A 26105-nucleotide genomic window follows, 5' to 3' on the forward strand; every position below is an offset into this window, starting at 1 on the left:
GATAAGCATATGGGGCAAAGTTTACAGGTAGTTGGGTGGGAGGGTGATGACAGCAGTATAAGTGGGACATTTAAATGGGTAAAAGATTTTCCTTTAGAGGAAAACATAGAAGTTGAGGCAGTAATAACTTTTTGCATTCCTCCTTGATTGTTTATGCTTGACATTTTCCCTTTAAGCATGATGAGGCCTGTTCTGTGACTGAACACGTGGTGCACGTCAAACCTCATCCCTGACTTCATTATTCCCCTGGAAGCAGGCTATGCTTCCCTGCGGCTCGCACAGCTGGACTTCTGGGGTTTGCACCTCCAGGTCCTTCCTTGCTGGGGTGCCTCCTCGCCGCGGGGGCTCCATCCCTTTGCGGCGTGTGGCGTAAGAGCAGCCGGCTGCCTGTCAGCTGATCTCTGACTCACCGCCGACAGTCCTGAGCTGCTGGAGCAAATGCGCTGTTTTCCCAAGCAAGCTCATTTTGTGTTCCCCTTTTCTCCTTCAACGTGATAGACATCTAAAATAAAAGTTAAAAACTGAAGCCCCTGTCCTGTTAGTTAGCGTGTGGACTCCAGTGGTACTTGTTCTTGGACTGAGGTTGTGTATTTCCAACGCTGATTTTATCATCACGCTGTCAGCGCTCTCAGGCTGTCATTTTCAGCATTTCATCTGATTCAGATTCAGTTACTGAATAGGAGGCAGAAGGAAGCTACAGTCATTTATTTTTCTCCCATCAGAGCCCCAGAATTAAAATGTTGGCATTTGGCTGGCTTAAGACAATCCCAAGTTTTTTGATTTCACACGTACAGGAAATATAATACATTTATTTTGACACGGGTCTTATAAGATGGGTAACAACACATTAACTGTCTGTAATGACTGACCAGCATGTGTAAAATGTTTTCCGAACAGATTCCCCCCCCCCCCCAAATCATACCTGTGGCCTACTTGTTTTCCCATATATTATATGCAAAACGATTTCTCATATGCGAGTATTTCACAACAGACAGTCGCCTCCAGTATTATGCGCGTCCCCAGTCAAATGCGCGAGAACGGGAAACACCCTCCGTTATGTCGTGCACGCTCGCCTCATGCAAATCTACGCAAATGGGAACATTCCTGAATGCAAACGTTGACTTTTTTGTCCCGTTACCTAATCTTATCTAAATGGGATATCTGTGTTTGCGTTCTTTCACGGTGCTCAACGGGAACGCCAAACAATTGAGACCTAAGCCTTCTGTCGCAATCCAGCTTCCTTCGTGTGTACTTGTAGCAAAACGGATCGGTAAAGCAAGGCTTTTTCCTAACTTTTGGATCATTTTGGAAAGGAAACTGTTTGTAATAACAAAATAAGTATGTTTAGGAAATCGGAGACATACGTAATTGTAATATAGGGTGAGACACCTGGCAAAACAGGACAGTTAAAATTTGCAGTTAATATATTTATTTTTCCTTCTGTATAGTGTTCAGAGGGCATTAATGTATTTCGAATGGTATCAATTTGGGATTCAAGACATTGAGATGATTCTATGAATTTTTCCATAAAGCAGTTTTTCAGAAAGTGTCCCATTTTAACAATACTAAATACGTAGTTAACTGAGAAAAATCCCCCGTCCGTTCACTGGTGATACGCCAAGGCGCAGCAGCAAGGCCTGCGGCCCCGAGCTGGGAGGGGCCCCGCCGAGGGCGGCCAATTACATAGTACGCTGCAACGACAAATCAGCTTTATTTGTGTATTGTATTTTTCACAAAAGTGAAAGGTCGTGTATTCATTAAATTCTTTGTTGATATTAATGTAATAAATCTTACCATGCTGGGGGAGGGGGAGTTGGAGGGCTTCATGGAATTCTTTGTCTAGGGCCCCCAAAGTCCCTAGAATCGATAATTATAAATGATATGATACTTTAAAAATATGAGAAAGGGTTGCAGTGTTTACCAGAGGAGTTTCTGGCTATTTTAAAGATCAGGGGCTAGATCAAGTTTACCTGGGGCTTGACTTTTACTTTTTTCTAAAGAAAAGGATTGGCATCGGAGCTAAAATACACGTCGGTATAACCCAGAGTGATCTGACCTATGCGCTCCCAGAACACTGTACTGAAAGGCACTGAAACAGACGCATCCCTTGAGCACTTTCGTGTCACGCTGAATGCCGACGCTGCGCGGTGCCGTGTCGCCATCTGGCGTCAGAAATGCCTCACTACATAAGACCGAGTACTCGTGGTTTTCTCCGCAGGGGTTCCTCATTTACTGTGTTAAATCGCCGCGGATCTGGGGCGTATGCAGTCCTGCCGCACTAACGGCGAAAAGCAAATGCTGTGTTCCGGGAGAAAGAACACAAAGGACAAGCCGTACTGCCACTTTGTTCGTTTTCCTGGTCGATTCTGGACTCCGTTGTGCGTGTGAAGCAGAAACGTGACGTCACGCCGGTTTGGGGCTTCTTCGGCCAATCAGCGGTCGCCTCTCCGGCCAATCATCGGCCGCCTCTGTCAACCTAGGAAGCAGCTGGCAATCGTTTGTTGTACTTTATTTAGCTAAAAACGGTTTATTAGCAGTTCGTTGGTGATCGTATGATAAACAGCAGGTTGTGAAGCCGCTTTCGTTGAGCAGCTGCACGCCGTTCCGGCCCGCCCATCGGTGCGGTCATGCTGCCAGCGTCACGCCGCTAGCCCGAGGGTGAGTTTGTCCCCGGCAGACCGGGGAGAAAGTATACAGCGATTTTATTTGGTGTGTCATGTTTGTCCACTTTTAATTTAATATGCGATAGACTTTAGGTTATAGTTAGTTGGTTTTCTGCAGCAGAGCTCGGGTAAAGGTGGGTAGCTGTGCTTTCACGGAAACTGTTAAGTGGACAAGGACAGACTAGATTATAGGGCGACCACGTTATGCCCTCTAGTGACTGAGATACACTGCCTGGTCAAAAAAGTTGTACATTTTAATATTTCGTTGGACCGCATTTAGCTTTGAGGGTGCACTCTCGTCAATGCATTGTTTCTTGGTGCTCATGTAACACCTCAACATTTTTTGTTCATCCGGATATGCATTAATTTCTTGTTGGGGTCTTGAATTGATGACAGGGGAGTTGAACCACTCCGCAAAGTCTTATTCAGCACATCTCAAACACTTTCACTGGGGTTAAGATCAAGAATTTGTGGTGGCCTATTCACGTGTGAAAATTATTGCTCATGCTCCCTGAACCGCTCTTTGACAATTCGAACCCGATGAATCTTTGCATTATCGTCCTGGAATATGCCCGTGCCATTAGGAAAGACAAAAATCCATTGATGGGGTAATCTGGCTGTTCAGTAGATTCAGGTACTCAGCTGACTTCACTTTATAATGTTGCTGAGCTGTAATAATGATCCAATCATTGGCTCTTAAATACTTGATTTAAATTCAATCGGTGACTTTTTTTGGCCAGACAATGTAGTTCCCATATCTTTAAAACGATAGAAATTCAGTATCTCGTTGAAGGTTTCTTGATATTTTACTTGCAGTTGCAGAAAGATACATTACTCGTGATACTCATTTACAGACACTCGAATAGTATTTGCACATAGTATTTAGCTGGACGAGACGGTGACGTTCTGACAGCTGCATCGCGCAGATGCAATGGAAAGAGCTGTAGCGAAGGAATCTCTAAATAAGCAGCTAGATCAGTGCTGGCCAGACCATAAATAACAAGTCGCCGACCCACAGACTTTACAAAGTTTTAATTAACAGAGGATCTGCACATTAAACACAGATAAGCAATTAAACGTTTAGGTAAAGAAAAATCAGTGTACTTAATAGTTACAGGCTGTTTGAAATCTAATCAAGTGGACTTCAATGTCATACCCTCTATATACACGTATACAATGTGAATGAAACATACGTAATTGTAATATAGGGTGAGACCAGGGCTACTGTGCGACAATAAATAGCACGTGACAATGAGAGAGTTTTGTGGTACTTAAAGTGCAAAATGCAGGACCGTGTAAAACATGGGGGCTGGACGCAAGGGGGGTGTGGCTGTTCTTAGGAATGGGTAGGTGGTCAGGGAGGTAGCTGAGTAAATGTCCTGACAGCCTCTGGGGGGAAACTGTTTCTGAATCTGGCAGAACTGGTTTGGATGTTCCTGTACCGATTGCCAGATGGGAGCAGGAGAAAAAGTCAGTGGAAAGGGCCTTCCACAATGCTGGAAGTTTTGTGGGTACAATATTTGTGGAACGATGTGTGAGATTCTGCTTCTTGTCACACAGACACAGCTACCGCCACTAGGGCGGCGACACAGCGATGGTGGGCTATGACCCGGATAACCAGCGCAAGGTCTTGCCACCAGAGAAGGCGGCCTTAGCGGGGTCGCTGTCCGGCATGGTGACCCGAGCCATGATCAGCCCCCTGGATGTCATCAAAATCAGGTTTCAGGTGTGTTGGGTGCAGTGGGGTGAGCCATGACGTGTCCTTTTGATGAACAGTCACCTGCACACACAGATAGGCCTGGGAACACACACTGTATAATGAGAAACACGCACAGATGCCACCCTGTCATGATCTCTGTAGCTATTCCTGTAGTTCTGTCTTTGGCTGTCTGTAGTGTTGCAAAGGGAAGGAAACTTTCCAGAAACTTTCCATGGGAAGTTAAGCTGGGGAATATTGGAAATACTGAACTCCATGAAACTCCACATGAGCTGTCAGATATGGCAAAGAAAGCAAATTGTATGAATAATACGACATAGAATATAATATATAAGCAATGCATTTTAATGCAGATGCTTATTTTTGGGTGTTTTTATGCACATAATTATTCACAAGCACTTGGATACACAATGATATCACTATTAGTGCCATCAAGATGTTTTTTTTTTTCTTTTCAACTACATTTAAGTTCCCTGTTATAGGTTAACCTGCAATTGTGCAAATTTCCAGTATATTCCTGATTCCATGAAAAGTTTCCCAGAATTCTGCAAACCTAGCTGTCTGTCATCTTACTGTCACGGGCATAACAGAGAACCCTGTGCAGGAAGCTTCTGGGGTGGGGGGGGGCGGCTCTGTCGGGTGCAGTTGTGGTGATGCACATTCCTCTGCCCGTTTCCCCAGCTTCAGATCGAGAAGCTCTCGTCCCAGAGTAAGCAGGGGAAGTACTGGGGCCTGTGGCAGGCGTCATGCCGCATCCTGTCAGAAGAGGGCACCACCGCCTTCTGGAAGGGTCATGTCCCTGCCCAGCTGCTGTCGATCTGCTACGGGGCTGTCCAGGCACGTTCGATCGCCGTTTAGCGTGCAAACCACCATGGCTGGGCTAAGGGGTCCAGGTGATGTCCTAACAGTGCGAAACATTTTACTGCCTGTGACCAGTTTGAGTTCCTCCACATGCCAAAGGCTTTTCAAGGGCCTAGGTCAGGGGTGGCCAATCTTATCCACAAAGGGCCAGTGTGTGTGCAGGTTTTCGCTGCAACTCCCTAATTAGATTACTAATTAGAGGACTGATTGGCTGAAGAGTCCTCACACCTGGGTTTGAATAGCTGACCTAGAGGTTATCCCAAAAACCTGCATACACACCAGCCCTTTGCGGATAAGATTGGCCACCCCTGGCCTAGGTGATGAACTGGGAAAGGACTGAATAGCAGGAAGTCTGATGGAAATAATGAATGTTACAAAGAAAGCAGGAAGGGGACTGTTATTGTTTATGTTATACCGTTTATTAAGTACAGTACCACTCAAAAGTCTGGCCACCTGACCATGCCGCATCACATGACCTGGCCACCTGACCATGCCGCATCACATGACCTGGCCACCTGACCATGCCGCATCACATGACCTGGCCACCTGACCTAAACACAGTAGAAATGGTTTAGGAGATTGACCAGAGTGTGAAGGAACAGAGGCCAATGGGTGCTGAGCATATATGTGGGACGTCCTTCAGACAGCTGGAAAAGCATCCCAGGAGGCCACCTCATGAAGCTGGTGTAAAGGGGACAGTAGGGGCAGCCAGTCCCTGGAGCAACTGGAGTTAAGGGCCTCACTCAAGGGCCCAGTGGTGGGACCACACTGCCGACCCACAGAGCTGCCCCACTCCCCCCCCCCAAACAAATTATTATTTTTTTGTTTAATACTTTTTTGGTTAATGTATAATTCCGTCTGTTAGAGTATAGTTTTGATGTCTTATAATTATTCTAAAATGTAGTACAAAAGTACAAAAAAAACCTTTCTATGGGTAGGTGTGTCCAAACTTTTGGCTGGTCCTGTATATTTATGTTCCTCAATCTGTGGCCGAAATGGAACAATGAACTTCAGAATCGCCCCCCTCCCCCCTCCAGTTTACCAGCTTCGAGCTCCTGACAGAGCTGGTGCATAACGGCACCACCTACCACAGCCAGATGCCAGCAGTGCACTTCGTGTGCGGGGGTCTGTCAGCCTGCTGCGCCACCGTGGCCTGCCAGCCGCTGGACACTCTGCGGACGCGCTTCGCCGCTCAGGGGGAGCCGCGGGTGAGAAGGCCCCGCCCCCTTCAGAGGAGAACAGACAAATGGGGGGGAATAAAGCACTGCTGTGTACCACAGCGGCATGTGGACCTGAGTGCATTTAGGGTGATGGTGAAGCCACTGGTGTTTGTGTAAATGTTCCTCTGTTACCTGCCACACACACACATCTTTACATTAAGTGGGACGAAAGTTGGTGCTGTAATATTTGAGTTTGTTTAGATATCTTTTGATACATCAGCCCATGGTGAATAGATGCTGCCTTGGTAAGGTGCCATATGTAATTTATAGATGTAATTATACATGTAATTATAAATGGTGCCATATGTAATTGTAAATGTAATTATTTATGAAATACCCAGAATAGTGTGGACTTCTTTGGCTGTACTTGTGAGTCTGGAGTTGAACTGGAGGACATGCTGGTGACACTTTACTTTAGGCGGCACAAATAACAACAAAACAAACATGCTTTATTTGCTATTTGCACAGGTACATGTGTGTTGGAGGGCTTCTCTTCTCTTGGTGCAGGGTCAGCCGACGAGCAGGGCCCCTGGAGCTGGGGGTTAAGGGCCTTGCTCAAGGGCCCACTGACATGTGACACTAATATAGTATAATATAGTATTATGCTATTACTTATGTATTAATTAATTAACTCATTTCCATACTAATCTCATGTTAATTCATCATACATTAATTCTTATGCATATTTTATCTCAAGCCGTTACTATATTTACTGTATTTTAATTCTGTAAACCTTTGTGAATTATTGAATGAATAAGTAATGAATAAGAGGTGAAATACTGATCTCATGTTTGTTCATCATTAATGAATCATGACGCATCTTATTAGTGACTATATTTGTTCATGATTTGTACTTCAGTAGTAACTGAGTTATTACTAAGCATTTATGCCCCATCAGGTAGTGTTACTGACGTGGAACCGAGCTGAGCTGAGCTTGGCCTGTGTGTCCCACGCAGGTGTATCGCAGTCTCCGGCATGCGACGTCCACCATGTACCGCAAGGGGGGCGTCCTGACTTTCTACCGCGGCCTGGCACCAACTGTGGTGGCCATCTTCCCCTACGCCGGCCTTCAGTTCTTCTTCTACAACATCCTGAAGGACATCCTGTTGGTTCAGTCCAAAGAAGCCAACCCTACAGGTGGAGACCGCAGGATATGTGAGACGTAGCGAAACGCAGGAGGCCGGGTTCTTAGGAAGGCGCCCTGCCTTAGGGCCGCGGTTCAGCCTTTGGGTTTGACCTGATCTCCATGTTCTGGCCCGTTCCTTTGTGTCGTGGTGCTTCTTCCCTTCGCTCTCTGACAGGCTGACTTGTCTTTTTTTTATTTTTTGTAGGTAGCTTCCGGAAATTGCTGTGTGGAAGCTGTGCTGGTATCATCAGTAAGACCATCACATATCCCTTTGACCTCATCAAGAAGAGGCTGCAAGTCGGGGGCTTTGAAGAGGCCAGGGCCCCGTTTGGACAGGTGGGACTCTTAAGCTCTACACCACCAGTCGGACATTTTTGCACACACTGAGATTTTCTACATTTGCATGTTGCCATTGATTAGCAAGTCAATGTCATATCTTTGATTCATCACAGTAACCTCATCTAGCAGGTACAACAGCAGAGAAAATTTGAGGCGTTCTTTCTATACGTAACATTACATACTGCACTGTTTCATGGGATGAAATGGTTAACTAGTTCATTTAAAGTTAAAGGACAGCCGAGAATTTGACTCTATCACCACATGACCAGTCAATGGGATGTCAGACATGCACTGTTACATACTCTTGTCCTTTATAACATGGAATTTGTTTTATTTGACCTATATTTTCATTTATAGTAGTCTACTCAACTTTTCAATGCTTAATAAGACTAAAAAATTGGCGGTTTATGATAGAAATGGAAAAGTGGTAAAAACTTTGAGTTTTTGAGTGAAAAACATTTGACTGGTCATGTACATTGGTGACCAGTGTGGTGAAATTAACCTGCATGCAGTTGAGAAGTTCAGTAAGAGACAAGCAGGCAGACATGTAAAAGTCTCAGGTTTTTCTCGCAGTTTATACACTCTGCAGTCCAGCGGCTTGCTGCCAGTGATGCGTGTCTGTGTGTAACACCCGCAGGTTCGCTCTTACCAGGGATTGGTGGACTGCATGGTGCGGATCGCCCGCGAGGAGGGTCCTCAGGGGTTTTTTAAGGGGCTCTCCCCCAGCTTAGTAAAAGCTGCACTATCTACTGGATTCACATTCTTCTGGTATGAGCTTTTCTGTGGCCTCTTGAGCAACCAGAATGGGAAGCAATGAAGTGTTGGATTCTGGGATATGGGGGGGGGTGGTAGTGGGAATAGGAAAGGGGCAGAACACTAACCTTTGGAAAGGAGGAGGGGCCTGAATCAGGCACTCAAGATGGACAAACCCATGAGAGCAATTCTCACTCCTGTCCATCCAGTTCTATGGGTCAAACTATGGCAGCTTGACAGCCAGTTTACATGCAACAGGATGGAATTATGTTACGCCTGCATCAGCAGTCTAGTGCAGGCTAGTCCTGGAAAGACGCACAACGCTTTGTACGTAGTTTACGTCTCTTCTATCTTGTACCTTTCGGCCAGCAGGTGGGGCTGTTTTTCAGTGCAGGGCTCCTCATGTTTTAACCAAAATTCCTCCATGTGGAGACTCGATCTCTGACGCTACGGCAGAATATCCAGGAAGTATGTAGCGTCTTACCATGAACACGCGAGGCAGCTAAGTGAAATCTCACTGAGCGAATATTTAAATGTTGCATAGGGTATGCCTTGCTTTTTATGCTCTGTGGCAACTTTAGAGATGACATACTTTTCCAAATCTCTTTTCACAGCATTTATATATCTGCAAACTATGATTTGGAAGTAGGAAAGCATGTATTATATAATCTGATTTATTTTTTAATTTTCTCCTTAGAATGTTTTATCGATGGTGGGGTTTTTAGACGAGACACTTGCCAGTTAAATATGGCTTGTGGGAATAACTGATGTCGTACTTGGCTATTACTCAGAAACCATTACTGGTTAGTGCTAAAGATACATTGCACGGCAATTAACAGAGAAACCCTCCACATTAAAGCCTTGATTTAAAAAAAGGTTTAAACAGGTTTCACTTGATATATAATAATAGAGCTGCTATGAAAATAGCTTATCCTGAGAAATCTACAGCATATCAGCCACATTTATTACTCTCTATGTTAAATGTATTTACAGTGTGGTTGGGGATTAAATGTAACTGCATATAGAAATCTGGAAAGTTTGGATTTTTTTTTTTGATTTACAAGTCAAATGTAGGACATTTACTCCATGAAATAATCACGATAAAGGCGACATCGTCTGACCGAATGTATCTAATTTTAAATTTACTCCTGTCAGGGATTTAGCTTCAGGTTTTATTTTACAAAATTATAATAATCACTATTTTTATTTACAACTTAATGCAGCAGTAGGTGGATTTGACAGTGCAGAGGTTGGATATAATGAAAACTAATTTAATGTTGGTAAAACATAATTTGCTGGTCATTTGGTATCTAAGATTATTATGACTTATGATTTAAAATATTTAGTTTAAAGGTCCAGTGTAATCTGGTTTTGTAAGGATGCTGATAATTGTCTTATACAGTACTGTGCAAAAGTCTTAGGCAGTAAAAGGAAGCTATTTTTCTGGATACTAAAAAAACACACAATTTAACATTCTAACCTAATTATAACCTGAAAATTAAAAGTAACACAACAAAAAGTAACAAGAGCAACTTCTTTTTTCCAAGAGGTTACTGACATCTATAGATGGACACGGCTTCAGTTCCCAAACCTCTCCTCAGGGGCACCTCAGCCACTCCATGCATTTAAGATTCACAACCTGCTCTGTAAATTAAGTATCTAAATTGCTGTTTAAAAGTCAGCGAAGTGTGCTTGTGGTTCAGTCAAAAAATACTTTGGTGTATTTGGCCACAAACACTGGGGTGACTAGGAGAGAAATGGCTAAGCTGATGCACTTTGGCAGACAAATTTTTACACGAACATGAAGATAATTTATACATAGCCTAATTTGACTTCCTAAGACTTCTGCACAGTACCGTACTTCACCAAAGAATATAACAGAAGGATATTGTAACCTTTTAACAACCAGTAATGCCCCAAATGGCAAACTCTATGTTTTATAAAGTGACGACCTGACAATTTATCGAGTTTACACTTTTATTTCTTTGTTACCTTTTACGGAGTGAACTCGACTTGGTCTTAAATTTAAAACTTAAAGGCCTTAAGTAGTGTGCAGCACTATACGGCCTTAACGCCACTATGTTACGCGTGTGTTGCTGTGAATGGTGCATTGTTTTATTTAAGAATATCTGGAGTACCTTGATTTTTTTCTGGTGTATAATCCAACAAGGAGAAGATGGGAGTGTTGGCACTGAAATGTCGTGTTTTGTGTGATATGTTCATTAAAAATGTATTTTATTGAAGAATGCCCAAGAGGGGACGCGTCCGTTTCATTTTTTTTTAATTGAAAAGTCAAATGTAGGAAACTTTACTCATGAAATAATCACGATAAAGACATCATCGGACCGGACGTGACGTAGCGGAAATGAAGGCAATGAGGAAAGGCGGAATGTAAACATCGCGTCGGCAGAAGTTGAGCAGAAGTAAGCGTTTGCACTTTTTAAAGTTATCAGTTTAGATATTTTTCTGTATATTGAGCTTTTAAACATGCATTTAATTTGTGCATATTTTAAATAAGAGGATTTGCGTGTTTTATATTGTTTCCTGTATCTGTTTTCTTACTCCGTCAGAGAATCGCAGTTTTATCGGTTTACCAATAATCTTCTTGTCGCTACAAGGCTAACAACGAACGGGAATCGACGTGTAGAATTACGGTAGACTTGGTGTTGGCATTACATTTTTCCTTTTGATCAAATCTGTGCTAAATAAAATACGTACACAATAGGTTATGTCAGATTTTGCAGGGTAAATGTAGACATGGGAATGTAACCATGTAAATTCCGTAACGTATTCACAGACGCACGTTTGGCTGCACATAAAATTTATCTGTACGTTATATGCTGCAGTGTACATGCGATTTGCCTTTGTGCATGAAATAGAAGCAGCATTATAACGACTGCGCGTTTCTCGGTGTCACAATCGCTGCAGACCGTACACGTGTTTCCTCTGAAATCCTTTTTCGGTGACATCTACTTATTTCACTGGATTTCCTGGGCTTCAGTAAATACATGATACATTTAGTTGTCTTTCAGGCAAGTGAAGAAAAATAATATTTTAAATATGAGGTAACTGTGGGTTAATTAGCTGTGCTTCTTTTTATCTTAGAGTGTTTTGTGAGACAATGGATAACTCTCTTAAAGATGAGTACAAGATCCAGTCCTTTGACACTGAAACTCAAAGTTTGCTTAAAACGGCACTGAAAGGTAAGTTGTGTAACATTTAATTAAACAAGGAGTTTGCCAGAGCATATATAATCACCTACATAATCATATATAATCACAGCAAAAACAGTCCTTGAAGCTTTAATTCAAACTTATTCTTCCACATCAGAGCCAAGCACAGTGGATCTGGAGAAGGTGTCCAGCGTCATCATAGATCAGTCCCTAAAAGACCCAGTGTTCAGTAAAGAGGCGGGGCGCATTTGCTACACCATTGTCCAGGTGAGCAATCTACTGACTTTTTTGAAATCCTCAATTTTGAAGCTTAAGATAATGACCAACATTTTAGTGTGCCATGTGATTGATGCATTTCTGTGAAACTGCCCCCTGCAGGCAGAGGCCAAACTGAACAACGGAAACGTGTTTCGCCGTAACCTCCTGAACAGACTGCAGCAGGAGTTCAGTGTCCGGGAAGAGACTCGCAGCCGCTCGATTCAGGAGTGGGTGTGCTATGTCACCTTCATCTGCAACATCTTCGACTACCTCAAGGTACCGACCGGCCCTTTAAGAAGTCTCAGGTCAATAAGGATGTAACTGGATTCAGTGCTCTGAGACCTGTATCACAAAGCGAGATTTGTTGGTTTGTTAGCTAGATAACGTGTCGTATTTAAGGATTTAAGATTTTTTCTTTGTTCTCACATTTAGCCCAGACTACCTCAAATCTGACAAGTTATCTAGCTAACCCAAAAATTCAGCTTCATGACATAGTCCCTTGGTTTTTTTTTCTCTCTGTAACCTGAACTTTCCACTTATTTTTAACATTGATGGATTTTTGTTTGGAAAGTAGATTGGACTGATCAACTGTCTCCTGTTACCAGGTAAACAACATGCCCATGATGGCACTGGTGCATCCCGTTTATGACTGCCTCTTCAGACTCACCCAGTCAGACGCTCTGCAGAACGAGGAGGAGGTGAGAACCACGCTGGGAATCTTAGACACATCTGGGGCCTGTATCACAAAGCCAGATTTCTTCTTTAGCCGGATAACTTGTCAGATTTAAGGTCCCCCAGTTTAAATGGACTTAATCTTCTTTCGATAACAATTAGCCCATACCACCTTAAAAAATAAGTTTTTCTAGCTAACCAAATCTGGCTTTGTGATACAGGTCCCTGAGTTGAGCTAAGTAGAGTTCTTTGCATTAATGCCTGGTTAATACACTATGGTCGCAGGCATTTTCTCAATATCACCACTTGCAATAAGATTTTTTTTTTCTCCCCATTGTGTATTTTGACTTGTTCTGCCGAAATATTTAAAATCATCAGCAAGAACGAGAGATGTGCACTTCAGCATTCTCCCTGTGTTACTCGTGAGAGATTTTTTTATTTCACTGAAACATTTGGGCACGATAGCGTGGAAGTCAATCATTCAATTTTATTTTGTGATGTGCATTTTCACAATATTACATTATCCCCGCTGAAAGCCCCCAGTGAGCAAGCCAGAGGCATTAGTGGCAAGGAAAGCTCCCTAGAAGAGAGAAACCTTGGGAGGAACCGGACCCAAAAGGGGCCGGCAGAGGAAGTCAAATGAGCAAGATGGCAAAATCCTAATTTACACCGTCCAAATTTCAGCTTTAGAGTCCTTTGAGTTTGTAAATCCTCTTTTTAAAAAAAAAAAAAAAAAACCCTGACCAATATCTGGATTAGCGTATCTGCCAAAGAGAGTGGCTGCCTGGCAGAGCGGGTTTCTAACGGTCCCTGGTGTTCCTGCGGCCCGTCTGTCAGGTGGACTGCCTGGTGCTGCAGCTGCACCGCATCGGCGATCAGCTGGAGCGCATGAACGAGCAGCGCATGGACGAGCTCTTCTGCCTGCTGCGGGACGGCTTCCTGCTGCAGGAAGGCCTGAGCTCCATGGCCAGACTGCTGCTGCTGGAGATCCTGGAGTTCCGGGCCGGTGGCTGGAGGCTGACGGACACGGCGCAGAAGTACTATTACAGCGAGGTGGCCGACTGACGGGATGGGACGGGCGGGGTGAGGGGGCAGGGGAGGGAGGGGGGGTGGGTGAGAGAGAGACGCCTGGGTAAGAGGGGAGGCCACCCAAGAGGCCCTGCTGTGTCAGTGTCCATTTGCCAGGTGCCGGTTTAGTTTAGGGGTGTATTCCTCTCTAACCTTTACGTATCCGTGTCTTGGCCTCGGATTGGCTGGCATCTGTACCCGGAAGGTGGGAGTGTGGAGAAGTTTGCTTTGCATATGAAATAGAATTATTCAGAGTTATTGGGGAGAGACCAACAGTGTATCTGAAGATTTAACACCCCAGCCGGAACCTCCGGAGAACGTTGTTTGGGTGGCGGAATCCGCCAGCAACTGGTCATGAAATGTAGAGTATTTATCTCCAGACCGATTGGAAAGGAACATTTCCAGTGAAGAGGTGCAGTGCTACTCGTGAGAAGCGTGAAAGTCAACTGGGATGTGTAAGTCATGGTGGTTTTGCTTCGTATTTCTGGCCTCATATGCAGTTCAGCCTCCGACTTTGTGATTCTCAGCAGTTTGCCGATAGGATACCGAACTGGGCTAAACTTTCGGTATTAGTTAAGAGCGTTTTAGGTGAGCGAGAGAGGGCTGACGATGTTCTGGCGTCCTCTCGGCCACGGGCAGAGCTCACACAACCCGCACACTGGCGACACGCAGCAGGGGAGACTCTCGGGCTACAGGATGCGGTCGGTAGCGTGACGGCTTGAGGGCAGCGTCAGCTTTCGCCCGGGAAGGTGCGGTAAGATGAGCCGGCTGCAAACACCCAGTGGCGATACAAGAGCAGCAATAACGTGATTCGGAAACGCCCGCGTTACCCCAACCTGGGCGGGGTTTTTAAACTACATGTTAATGCTACAGAATTGGGGCATTTAAGTTGCTGTTACATTATTATAGGTCAGCCAGAGGTCGAATAAGTACAGCCTTCCGTGGCCCTACCTACCACCCTGTACTCCGTCTCAGCCGGTGTTACTCCAAGCCTGAAAGCTGATCTTCAGCTGTGTTCTACTCTGACAAATACTTTCAGTAGCATCACATTATTTTTACCATAAGACAGAAGTATTTTCTTCCCCTCGTCTTCCAGGGTGTGACAACGTATTTGGTGCTAATGGTGATTATTTTAATGAAGTGCTCTGAGCCTAGGGCAGGTTCATGACTGTTGAGCTTTATCCACACACCACAAGGCAGGGAAGATTGCAGCAGAGCTGCATAGATTTAGCTTTGATTCCACCTTCTGTCTGGTTCTCAGGCTCTTTGTGCTTAGACTGTTAGAGGGGGAGGCAGGACCCCTTGACCTCTGAGGATAGAGCGGTGTGTGGAGTCTGCCGACCCGCAGGAGACCGACATGTCTTCCGTTCACGTATACGCATACTCTACAGAATTGCCTTCACCAGCGTGGATAAAAAGCCTGTTTGCTGAGCACCTTACTCTCATTCCCAAGATGTGCGTATCCTGCCTGTAACGACTGTTTTCATATTATAGGTTACTATCACCTCCAGGCTGCCAAACTTAAATGTGTAATGCACATTTTAGGTTAAGCAAACGGTGTTTTCAGTATTACATTTACAGGCCTTTCACGCAGGCTGCTTTATTGTGATGACCAAATATTTTGAGTTACATTTCGAATATGACCAGGAGTTTGAGTACATTTAGCATTTTTTTTTTTCCATTATAACCTGGGTCTTGATGTACATTTAATAGAAAGTCAAAGTTTAAGTTAAGAAGAAAACCACTTTTGTACTACAGAATTTGTATCTTAATTGATGTTGAAATTGCAACTGTTTGAATAAAGATGTTTTGTACCGGTCTTAAACGATCAGTAATATACTGTGTGGTTGTGCAGTGAAATTATTTAGTATGTGTGTTAAAGCATTGGATGATCTTTGCCCACTAATGCAGAAGTGATATCAATGTCATATGGGAGATTTTTTTTTCTTTGTTCCAAATTTCACAAAATCTTTTATGTAGGCTGAGGGCAGTTCGGAGAGTCGATGTGCTATGAAGCATTTTCAAATGGAGGCGGAACCCATGCAGATAATAGCAAATGTTTATTATGGAAAAGCCAGTGGTCTCTTTATGTACATGTGAGGCTGTATGCCTAGACTTCGATGGTGCCCTCCTTCACGATAGCCAGCGCCAAGTTTCGGGCAAGTGCCAGTCGCAGCAGCTCCACCTTGGTGGCTTCTATGTCGTCCTCCTGCAAGATGCGTGAGCACGAAGGCCCGTTAAGATCCCATCGGCCCGCTCTCCAGGTCTCCCACATGCGGCCTGTTCTCCCCGCACTTAGTCGGCCTACCTGCAGGGGGCGATCAGCGTCCTGTGCTGCCTTGTCCGCCGTGAGCTCCTCCAAGCAACGCATCAACTCGTAGGTCTGCTCCGCCGAAAAGATCACCTTGGGGAGGGGGAAAAAAAAAAGTGAGGAGGCTGTGTCAGTGAGAGTAATTCCTCCACGATGAGCAGGGGGGGGGGTGTTCACTGCTGACCTGTTTCTGCTCCAGAAGGGGCAGTGCATCTGTCAACAGGGTCATCCAGAAGTTGCGGGGGGCGATCTTGGCCGTCATGAGCGATAAGAGGAGCCGGGCACCCTCGGCGAAGCGCTTCTCGCCGTACAGCTTGTGGAATTCGCGGTACTTCCCTGCGTGAGTGAATAGACAGCGATAGAGACGGGAGGCGAGCAGGGAAACACGGGGAATCTCTGGTACTGCGGAGGGGGGGGGAGGGTTATGCACAATTCTGTGACAAATTGTGTATGACAGTGGAGGAGCTTGAGAAGTGTGCGAGAGAGACCCAGAGCGTCCAGGGGTTCATACCCAGGAAGGTGAGCCGGTCACTCAGCAGCATGGCTGAGCCCAGGTTGTCTATCAGGTCCAGGTCAGAGAAGGTCCCGTGGCTGCAGTACTCCTGCAAGAACCTGGCAAACGAGGGAATGGCGGGAGTGAGGCGGCGCCTGTGTGCGGGGAGAGCGGCGGCCTGTAGGGGGAGCCCACCTCTCGGAGATGAGCGTGGCGAAGGCGGCATCCTTGGCCCGGATGCTCCAGGAGAGAGCCGAGCCCAGCCGGCTGTTCCTCAGTGCCTTCTTGGCCATGATCTTGCAGATGCTGCGCACTGGCGGTGGGGGAGAGGAGTGACGGGGGGGGGGGGGGGGGTGGTGATGACTGATTGGGGCACGACCAAAATATCAGTTCATACACACAGAGGCTCTCAGACACGTAGACGGGTATCCGTGTGTGAGACACACCTTGCTCAGCCATCTGCCGCTGCTCGCAGATGCGCAGCACTTTCACAGCCTTGTGCTCAGTGTCCAGAGGCACCCGCTCTATCTGAAGCTCCAGGTAGACCCTGCCAAACTCGGGGCAGTGGTCGAAGTAGTCCACTGCCAGCTGCCACAGGCTGAGAGGACGGAAGGTGCCGTCCATTAAGTGGAGCCACAAGCACGTGCTACATATACGTGTGTATGCATCACAGGGGAGTTCAGACAAAGTCCGACTGCTCAGCAATTTGAGCGGAGGGACACTGAGAAGCGAACCTGTGATGAGTGAAGAGGCCAGACGCGTATTCCAGCAGGAGGAACTCCCTCAGATTCGAGCCGAAGCTGCGTGACGAGAACGACAAACGGTTATAGACGGACGACGTGGCGGCGCAGTGCGGCTGTGGAGTGACGACGGGGCCACTCACTGGAGGTTGTGAGACTGCAGCAGCTTGCAGTGATCCAGAAGGTCGGTGAGGTGAGCTACGAACCACCAGTTATTCAGGGCAATGCTGGTGCGGGAAAAAAAAAGAAACAAAACCGTTAAACCTGGGAGAAGGTCCCCACGTCCATCCTGCAGAACTGCATATCCACCATGGGAGACCATCAGCCTGGGAATACAGACGCTCCCCGGGTTACGACGGTCCGTGTTACGATATTTCGACTTTATGATGGTTAAATGACTTTGCCCAACTGTAGGCTAATGTAAGTGTTCTAAGCATGTTTAAGGTAGGCTAGGCTAGGCTATGATGTTTATTAGGTTAGGTGTAGTGCATTAAAATGCATTTTCACCTTACGATAAGATTTATCGGAACATAATCCCATCATAACCTGGGGAGCGGCTGTATCTGAAATCGCTGTGATCTGAACGGCCACAAAGCCTCTGACCTGCAGTCCTTGATGACCTGGTGAATGTCGAACTCGAAGGCAGCGAGCAGAATGCTGTCCAGGGGCTCCGGGCCGCTCCGGGCATCGAGGAACATGTCCATACTCGCCTGGAGCCAGAGAAGGCTTTTACCCAGCGTCTACACCTCGGCTGCTCATAACAGCAACAGTGTCTCACACGCCGGAACGTCAGTCACGCACTCAGTCGGGGCCGGCAGTCACGGCTGCACACAGACCGTACCTGTGCATAGTAATGCAGCTCTGTAGGCTTCACGATGGGATGGCAGTATAGCAGACGTGTCACCAGGAAATGGTACCATGTACTGAGGCGCTCCCTCTGGGCCAGGAGGGTATCCTCATCCCCGACCAAGATCTGCGCAGATCATCATCATCATCATTATCATCCAGAACCACAGACTGATACCGTGATGCTTTTGCTTTCAGTCGCAACACTCAGGCTTTACCCTGCAGATAAGCTCCAACTGCGAGTAGCTGGCAAAAGATCCATCTTCCAAGCATCGGTTACACTCCTGGTGCCACTGCCGCCACCTGACATCAAACTCCGTCTGCGTCTGCGTCCCGCCAGGCTGTGAGGTCACGTGACAAACACCACAGGCTTTTAGACGCACCTCCGCGCAGCAGCGTGGGATGTTTAGGTGACTGGGAGAGGGGGCTCTGGAATGGCGAGCAGTACTGCATGGCTCTACGAAGCTTCTGGCAACGTACGCTGTACACAGGCATCTTCGTGAGGAGGGTGTCCATCAGCTTGTACGCAGCCCTGGCTGCAGGCTGCTGGGAGGCCTGCTTCATCAGCATCTGTGCCGCCTCCTCCATCCGGCCCTGAAGCACGTAGCACACTACCTGTGTGGGGGCAGACAGCAGGTGCAAGGTACCCTGAGTCACCAAGTGGCTGTGTCAAGGCTGCTCGATTATGGCAAAAATAATCGTGATTATTTTGGCCAATACTAAGATCACAATTATTTATCACGATTAATCAGTGACTTTGCAAATATCATACATTTATTGAGCTTAAAAAAACTTGTCTTTTTTAAAAGTATTTCCTTAAACTCTAAATGAAATTCACCTGAGAAACAAACAAAAGGGGGCTGGAAAGGGACACGCTGAATTTATAACGCAAAACAATGCAGGAGCATCACTGTAAAATGAAATGTGGCACGATAATCGTTTTTATCTTGATCATTTTGTTTTGATAATCACTGGAACCCTAAATCGTAATTCAAATTCAAGTAATTACCCAGCCCTAGTCTCGGTCCATTCAACGACATACCATCAAAGCAGTACTTGTGTAACAAGGTGAGGCAAAACGGGGCTTTTGTACCACGTACCACATCCCAGTAGGCCTGGTGCTGCACTGGGCTCTCACTCTGCAGCACCTCTTGTGCCTTCTCGTCCACGTCGGCCTTGTGTAGCCGCACCCAGTCCAGCAGGTGGCGCAGCAAGGCTCCGGCTGCAAAGTCACGCAGCCCCTCAGAAACAGCGCAGCGCGGACACACACGCCAGAAGGAGCTCACCGTGGGCGGCCTGCCCGGGGTGGACAGAGCTTACCCGGAGCTGCCTCGATGAACAGCACCTCGCAGAGGTTCCAGATCAGCTCCACGGCCAGTAGGATTGATACCTGTGAAGACGAGGTTTTTTTTTTTTTTTTTTAAATAAATCACATAAGTGACCTTGTTTGCTAAGTACACCCTGTCTAAGAATGCGGCCGATTATTCTTACCTGATTTCCATACTGTGTTGCCAACGTTGTGTCATGGGTGGACACTGGGTAAGGACAGCATTGCATCAGCGTTTGCCAGACAGCATGTCGTTAAAGGCAGAGTCTGGGTAAGGCATGTGTACATACCTGCAGCTTGCTGCAGCTCCTCCATGCACGCTCTGATCACCGATCTATAGTTCTTGCTTATACTGATAAACCTAAAAGTAAAGAACAGGCTATAAAGAGCCTCCTTGTTTTGAACATATCAAATGATGGTGCCCGCTTAGCTGTAAAACCGCATTTTCCCCCACACTGAACACAAAACAGGTACTCTTAAACATTTTGCACATTTAAAAACTACCCTTAGTGTTTTTTTCAGTTCTATAATGGGCCAATTTATAGTTTGGTTTGTATTTGGATTAGAACAATCAGACACCACTCAGAAAATGAACTGATGACATACTGAGGTTTCTTGTTTTTGCTGGGGACCTCTTCCTTGATCCTCTGTAGCCCCACGAAGATGTAATGGGATTCATTAAAAAGTTTACGTAGGATCGGAGAGTATATGTCTTCATCTTTCCGAACCACGTGGACAAACGGACAGGCTTGACCGACACTTCCAGCTCCTATTAGAACAAATGGCAGTGATGCGTAATGGGAGAAAAGACAATGATAATATGTGAACCACGCGAAACACGGGTGCTGTGTTCGTGAATGTCGAAGGTGCAGACAGGTACCTTGTGATTTGTACTGTGTCTCATAGGTGAGAAGGTCTCCCGGTCCCCAGGCGAACCCCAGGTGTCTCTGACCGGAATCGATGCCGGGGATGAGCTATGCAGTAAAGCAAACGGAATGTCATACGCATCAGCATTAAGTGCCGATCACGTTTTATTGTTTTAAATCGGAAAGTTCGGCGCACTAGTGGAAAACGGGTTAGTTTTTTAATCATTATTTTTACCTTTAAAGGAAATCTCGCTAAAACTTACTAACAATTGCTATTTCCGTAACTAAACCACAAGCACTGTAAAATGTTATTAATTCTGAAAAGCGATTAATAACAGTGTTCTAAAGTTATTTTAAATAATCTTACGATATTATAACAGTTGTAATAATTTTTCTAAAGGGGGACAGTTTAACTTTTTCTTGTCTCTATGTTCAAATTTTTAGCCAACATCTACACAACAGCAAGAAACCTGATTCTGTGGCGGCGGCATGCAAGAATGCTGAAGCGAAGCATGGACACAGTCACACATGCGGGAGAAAAACGTACCGTAATTATCGGATCGACATCAACCTCCCCCATCCTAATGGAAATACAGTATTCCACTTCAAAAATCCCTGGGTTTTAACGAATGTGTAAACTACACATATAGGCAGTTTAAATGAAAGACTACAGGATTTGCGCGCCGCTGGTGCGGTGCTTGAAGGACCTCTACCCGGGCTTTGACGGGAGACTAATCATATGCCTGAGTAAAATATTTAGAAAATTATTCATGTGCTGGTATTTAATTTAATAGCATGAATATCAACACATAAAAACATTTTCTATTAAACCCAAATAAATTTTTCCACAGTATTAGATCCATCGTGCCGCGTCAATACTCAATATAGTCATTAACAACATTTGCAACAGGTGGGGTATGGGTGAAACGTTTGTAACCATGACATGAAAACAAGATGGCCACTGTTGCTTTCAACCTTCTCCTTTCCATAAAATAATTGTACAACGCATACTTCCTACAAATTAATGTAATTAGTATTTTAAATAACAGTATGGCGTGTTTAGTGTTAACATAACAATCATATGTTTCTATTTGCTATTTAAAAAATCAGAGAGACGTTTTTTTAAAAACCCAGCTTCTGTGTGCGCGTGCACGTGATATTCCGCGATCTGGCGAATGCCATGTCGACGCGCATGAAGTCACTCCCGCCCAGGCCAACGCCGATTACATTTCCTCGTGACCTAATTCGACCAATTTCATTTGAATGCTAAGGCGGCGTCAATAATCATGCCCGCGCACGTAAGACCGGCTTCTTGAACGTGGGCGGTGACGTGCGCGTTCACGCAAACTCTTTGTGTGGCGGCGTAAAGAACCGCGCAGAGAATAACCATGGCGGACGAAAAACCCAAGGTGAGTAACTAAATTAAATGACGGAGCGCTGTAGAAATATTGTAAAAGTAATACAATGTTTCTGTATTGTGTGTAGGGCGGTTAACAGCTGACTAAATAAATTATGAAATACCGGAAGAATTGTGAACGCGCCTTCACAATCGGCTGGGTAGCTTGTTAGCTAAATTGCTGTCCTATGTAGTTGGCAAATTTTAAAATTGAGTGAAAAACTAAGTTTACAGTGTACATGTTTATAAATACATGCTAAGTGAGTTGCAGCCATTTCATTCAAAAGCTTAATAGTTGAATCACTTTGAATCATGCTCTCATCTAATTGTATCTCGCAGGCCTTGGTTAACAAGTACAATAATACTTAAATCTGTTAATACTGAAGCATGCAATTACTTATTAAATATTGAAGTACCTGGCAACGATTGTAATTGTTCACCAGTTGACGTTTGGCGCATTTTGCTTGATTATTATTTTTTCTCTTCATTTTACACTGTTGTTTAGTAATTAATTCACTGCTTAAAAACGTAAAGTAGAAAAGTATATCTGTAATCTAACTGTGACCAAGATAAATTTGCAGCTAAGTTTTCCCTCATTTTTATTCTGTGTTCAATGTATGTTTTAAATCGCTTTGTATCTAATTGTACATATACAGCACGCATTGTGATCAAATCTATTGACGTGAAAGCTGAAAATATTGCTTTTATAGTTCTATTTACATAACGTAGATGAAGTTTCCCGGCCTCAGTTCTGTACTATAATTGTTTTTATGAAGCGGAGCTCACGCAACAGTTGCTTTTATCCTTGTCCCCTAACGTTGCCTCCTATGTAGTGCCACCTACAGGACTGGGCATTTCAATTATGAGGGGGTGTGTCCGCTCTGTTGCTGTTAAATGAATTTTCAACCTTCTGTACTATTTAAAAGAAGCTGGAGAAGTGGGAAGACTTCTGCTTGTGTGGGGAAAATCCATTTGTTTTTGTTTGATGCTTTTTGGAATTTTCCAAGTTAATTGTTTAAATCGGAAAAAGATGGACAGCCACGCTATGCTATTAAATGGTCGTTTTGCTGCAGCCGAAGAGAATCATTCTGAATCATTTTTTTGGAAATGCATATACAGAATAATTTTAGTTATTCTGTATATGAAATCATTATACGTGTTTAAACCCAGCCATCAGTTCTGATCTTTTTTTTTTTACCTACTGTCCATTGGTTTGTATAGGCCTTTATTCATTTTATAAAGAATCTTTCCTGAACATTTTAGTAATAGAGCTGTAAGAGGTAACACATTGTCATCAGTTCTTTCTGATTGTACCTGTATGTAGAGCTTTGATTCCCCTCCATGTTGTGATTTTGATAAGGAAGCTCATCGCCAGTTGCATTCCTTCTAGGAAGGGGTGAAGACGGAAAACAATGACCACATTAACCTGAAGGTGGCAGGTCAGGACGGCTCTGTGGTGCAGTTTAAGATCAAGAGGCACACGCCACTCAACAAGCTGATGAAGGCGTACTGCGAGAGGCAGGTAAGATTTGGCTTCCTGGCCTCATCAAACCAAAACCTGTTTTTGTTTAAAAAAAATCCTGCCGTCTTAACAGTTGATGTTTAAACATTTCCAATAACATCCACCCCACAGTTTCAATAAGCTGCAAATAAATGAATGTGAAGATATGAGTGTCCACTGACACATGCAGCTCAATTCGCAGGCATGATGCGCTGCGAAATGATACACAGCTGACTAGTTTGTTTTTAATCATTAAAGGGAAGGATACAAGTCCTACTGTTGGCTCTTTTTCTAGAGATAATGCATATCGTTAAAGGCATAGATAAGAAACTGCTTATATGTTTCATTCTTAGGAGCCTTTGAGGCAGGAAACATACCTTGGTCAGTAACTGGGAATAGCAGTTGCTCTTTACGGATGGGCTGTTTCCTATGGCTGATTGGCACGGCTCTGTAGCAGTTCTGGGCATTTTGCCTTCTCAGTGGCAGAAGTTAGGCTGTCCTTTCCAGCATGGCTGTCTCTGCCTCTGCTGTAAGCCAGGATTGTGTTCTGATTCACACTGCATTTCTCTTAAACCTGCCTTTACATTTTTGACCACCTCGTAGCACTTTAGTGTTACTGGGTGGGTCAGTGGCATCTCGAGACAAATTGACATTTGTTGTGTACTATAAAGACACACCGGTAAATTGCTTGACAGACACAGCATTTTATCTGTGGTTATTACTTTTAGACATTTCATTGTAGCACTATGGTATCCGATTTTCCTTTAAGACATAAAAATAGATATGAATTTCCAGAAAAAGAAAGGGGAGGAAAAAAGCATTTCCCCCTTTATATGAAACAGTGAAATATTTATAGCATTCTCATTTTAGTATATAGGTTGGCCACAATAGTGAAAAATGTATAATTGTAGACTAGTGACAACAGGCATTCTTGTTCTAGTTAACCCGATGATGGTATACCTGCCTGATGTCCCTTTATGTGTCCCGGTTCACATTGCCTTACCTTTTTAGGTTTCCATGTTACAGTAATAAGAGCAATTGAATATCCATTTAGGGAGACTTCAATAAACAGACACCGCTTCTCTACAGGGGCTGACGATGAGGCAGATTCGCTTCCGGTTTGACGGCCAGCCGATAAATGAGACAGACACACCAGCACAGGTATGTGTCAGTGTTTACATCGGAGTGCATAAACACACCTGGACAAGTTTGATTTTTCCATGTGCTTAGAAGCACCGTGACCCTGAATTAATGGTGATGGGAGATGAATGGAAATGTTTACATAAATATTTACAATCCCAGGACTTCGACTACGGCTGCCATTTGGTTGTTTGTTCATTGTTTATATATTTCTGTTCTTTCATACTGTGCTCATGTTGTCTGATGGCAGCAGGTATGGACAGGATAACACCGAAATTTCCCTTCATGGGATTAATAGAGTTAATCTTATCTTTTATGTAGTTTATCGTTTATGTAGTTGTGATTTCAAAAATGACTCCAAACACTAGTGTTCAGTCCCGAGACTGTACCTTCAGCAGCAGATCATGTGTTTGGGCAGCAAGCCGGTTGCTTATGCCTGGTAATGTGGATATTCCTCATGTTTATAGTGGTGTTCTGACTGCAGCTGTGATTTATTTTACTCTGCCACAACAGTTGGAAATGGAGGATGAAGATACGATCGACGTGTTTCAGCAACAGACAGGAGGCCTCTGCTAAAGTCATCCTTTGTCCCCCCCCTCACCCCCGCTTTTCCGATATTACACACCTCCGCTCTTACCACTCAACGGTATCACTTAGTTTTCAGTTATACATAACTGCTGTTGTATAGTGCTCAGTCTTGCTTTCATTCTTTTTGTACATAAACAACTGTAAAAAACCATATAGTTAGTAGAAGTGGCATTAAACACTGAAAGTTACTGGTGAAGCGCAATACTGCCAGATGGGCAAACCCTCCAACACAAAGAGACCCCTGGAACTCGAGTAGGTCCTGATCCACATCAAGAAGTAGCCTGGTTATCTGACCTAATTTTCTGTTCCCTATTTAGAAAATTGATTTTATATCTTTTTTTTATATTGTAGTAGTATATGTGTAGAAAAGGCATTGTGGTAAAGTTTGACTAGCCCAACTTTATGTAAGAACCCTGATTATGGGGTTTTAAGTTAAACATCTGTATTGTCTAATAAAATTCTTGTTTAAAAAAAGTTATCTTCTGCAGCTTTGCCTGGCGTTAAATGTTTGTTTTTTCACATTTTATGGTTTTGATGTATTGTGCAAATTATAACAATCAGTTTATAAAGGGTTTATAAGAAATAAGTATGATTAGTATACAAAAGAAAAACAGCAGTGAGAGGACAGTAGGACTATTGTATTAGAATAAGCTACCTAAGTTATAGCTAAAGCCTTCCCTGTGAAATGTTTTACTTTTCAGTTAGTTCCATAAGTATTTGTTCTCATTTTGAGCATCTACACGGTAAAAATAAAAAGTGTTTCCTTCCAGTTAAGTATAGCGTGATACACGTTCTGCTTTCGTGAACATCTCCAGAATTCTCATTGATAAAATGTGGCCGGTAATATATTATCCTAAACTGCAGTAAATTAGCATTACGGTACCACTGAAAAACTGTAGGGATACGTTTTTTCCAACATGCGGTGGATCGATGAAAAAGCTGCAAAATGACCTTTTACGGTGACCGGCGGGGTAAACAGCCAATCCGCAATCAATCAAGAGAAAGACCTGTCCAATCATAAGGAGACGTTTCATTGTGGGTGGGACC

General features: G+C 44.4%; 4 protein-coding genes across 5 annotated transcripts; 3 read left to right on the forward strand and 1 right to left on the reverse strand.

The window, feature by feature from the left end:
- The first annotated feature begins 2307 nt into the window (after window positions 1-2307).
- On the forward strand, window positions 2308-10927 carry slc25a19 (solute carrier family 25 member 19). Of its 2 annotated transcripts, XM_023793203.2 has the most exons (7): window positions 2311-2658; window positions 4224-4389; window positions 5062-5217; window positions 6279-6449; window positions 7418-7598; window positions 7793-7923; window positions 8564-10927. In XM_023793203.2, the coding sequence occupies exons 2-7, from the start codon at window positions 4258-4260 to the stop codon at window positions 8741-8743; spliced, it is 951 nt and encodes a 316-aa protein (XP_023648971.1). In that variant the 5' UTR covers window positions 2311-2658; window positions 4224-4257; the 3' UTR covers window positions 8744-10927. The 2 variants fall into 2 exon arrangements, with proteins under 2 accessions (XP_023648979.1, XP_023648971.1); XM_023793211.2 differs by lacking the exon at window positions 6279-6449 and having other exon boundaries at window positions 2308-2658.
- A 42-nt stretch (window positions 10928-10969) lies between these two features.
- LOC111834191 (MIF4G domain-containing protein B) lies at window positions 10970-13859 on the forward strand. The gene is made up of 6 exons (XM_023793224.2): window positions 10970-11102; window positions 11785-11882; window positions 12010-12119; window positions 12231-12386; window positions 12716-12808; window positions 13620-13859. The coding sequence occupies exons 2-6, from the start codon at window positions 11801-11803 to the stop codon at window positions 13845-13847; spliced, it is 669 nt and encodes a 222-aa protein (XP_023648992.1). The 5' UTR covers window positions 10970-11102; window positions 11785-11800; the 3' UTR covers window positions 13848-13859.
- Window positions 13860-15893: 2034 nt separating this feature from the next.
- nup85 (nucleoporin 85) lies at window positions 15894-21392 on the reverse strand. Its single transcript, XM_023793142.2, has 19 exons — window positions 20981-21392; window positions 20448-20541; window positions 20174-20336; window positions 19858-19928; window positions 19732-19775; window positions 19561-19630; window positions 19341-19462; window positions 18721-18855; window positions 18459-18581; window positions 18236-18367; window positions 17998-18104; window positions 17538-17621; window positions 17389-17454; window positions 17101-17252; window positions 16850-16967; window positions 16673-16773; window positions 16346-16497; window positions 16159-16254; window positions 15894-16059 (listed from the first exon to the last, which is right to left on the reverse strand). Exons 1-19 carry the CDS (start codon window positions 21011-21013, stop codon window positions 15961-15963), a joined length of 1962 nt encoding a protein of 653 aa, XP_023648910.1. The 5' UTR covers window positions 21014-21392; the 3' UTR covers window positions 15894-15960.
- Window positions 21393-21684: 292 nt separating this feature from the next.
- On the forward strand, window positions 21685-25536 carry LOC111834205 (small ubiquitin-related modifier 2-like). Its single transcript, XM_072704970.1, has 4 exons — window positions 21685-21842; window positions 23220-23351; window positions 24420-24491; window positions 24984-25536. The coding sequence occupies exons 1-4, from the start codon at window positions 21822-21824 to the stop codon at window positions 25044-25046; spliced, it is 288 nt and encodes a 95-aa protein (XP_072561071.1). The 5' UTR covers window positions 21685-21821; the 3' UTR covers window positions 25047-25536.
- Window positions 25537-26105: the final 569 nt, after the last annotated feature.

This window comes from Paramormyrops kingsleyae, chromosome 22 (assembly GCF_048594095.1).
Source record: "Paramormyrops kingsleyae isolate MSU_618 chromosome 22, PKINGS_0.4, whole genome shotgun sequence".
Lineage (NCBI taxonomy): Eukaryota > Metazoa > Chordata > Actinopteri > Osteoglossiformes > Mormyridae > Paramormyrops > Paramormyrops kingsleyae.

Excerpts from the sequence above, each read along its gene's own strand:
- LOC111834205 (XM_072704970.1), top strand. The coding sequence starts at position 21,822 with ATGGCGGACGAAAAACCCAAG. Across the intron at positions 21,843-23,219 it reads TGGCGGACGAAAAACCCAAG|GAAGGGGTGAAGACGGAAAA; the intron begins GTGAGTAACTAA and ends CATTCCTTCTAG. Across the intron at positions 23,352-24,419 it reads AGGCGTACTGCGAGAGGCAG|GGGCTGACGATGAGGCAGAT; the intron begins GTAAGATTTGGC and ends GCTTCTCTACAG.
- slc25a19 (XM_023793203.2), top strand. The coding sequence starts at position 4,258 with ATGGTGGGCTATGACCCGGATAACCAGCGCAAGGTCTTGCCACCAGAG. Across the intron at positions 6,450-7,417 it reads CCGCTCAGGGGGAGCCGCGG|GTGTATCGCAGTCTCCGGCA; the intron begins GTGAGAAGGCCC and ends TGTCCCACGCAG. Across the intron at positions 7,924-8,563 it reads CCAGGGCCCCGTTTGGACAG|GTTCGCTCTTACCAGGGATT; the intron begins GTGGGACTCTTA and ends TAACACCCGCAG.
- nup85 (XM_023793142.2), bottom strand. The coding sequence starts at position 21,013 with ATGGGGGAGGTTGATGTCGATCCGATAATTACG. Across the intron at positions 19,929-20,173 it reads AGCAAAAACAAGAAACCTCA|GTTTATCAGTATAAGCAAGA; the intron begins GTATGTCATCAG and ends CTTTACTTTTAG. Across the intron at positions 17,253-17,388 it reads GGCCTCTTCACTCATCACAG|CCTGTGGCAGCTGGCAGTGG; the intron begins GTTCGCTTCTCA and ends CCGTCCTCTCAG.
- LOC111834191 (XM_023793224.2), top strand. The coding sequence starts at position 11,801 with ATGGATAACTCTCTTAAAGATGAGTACAAGATCCAGTCCTTTGACACT. Across the intron at positions 11,883-12,009 it reads GCTTAAAACGGCACTGAAAG|AGCCAAGCACAGTGGATCTG; the intron begins GTAAGTTGTGTA and ends CTTCCACATCAG. Across the intron at positions 12,120-12,230 it reads TTTGCTACACCATTGTCCAG|GCAGAGGCCAAACTGAACAA; the intron begins GTGAGCAATCTA and ends TGCCCCCTGCAG.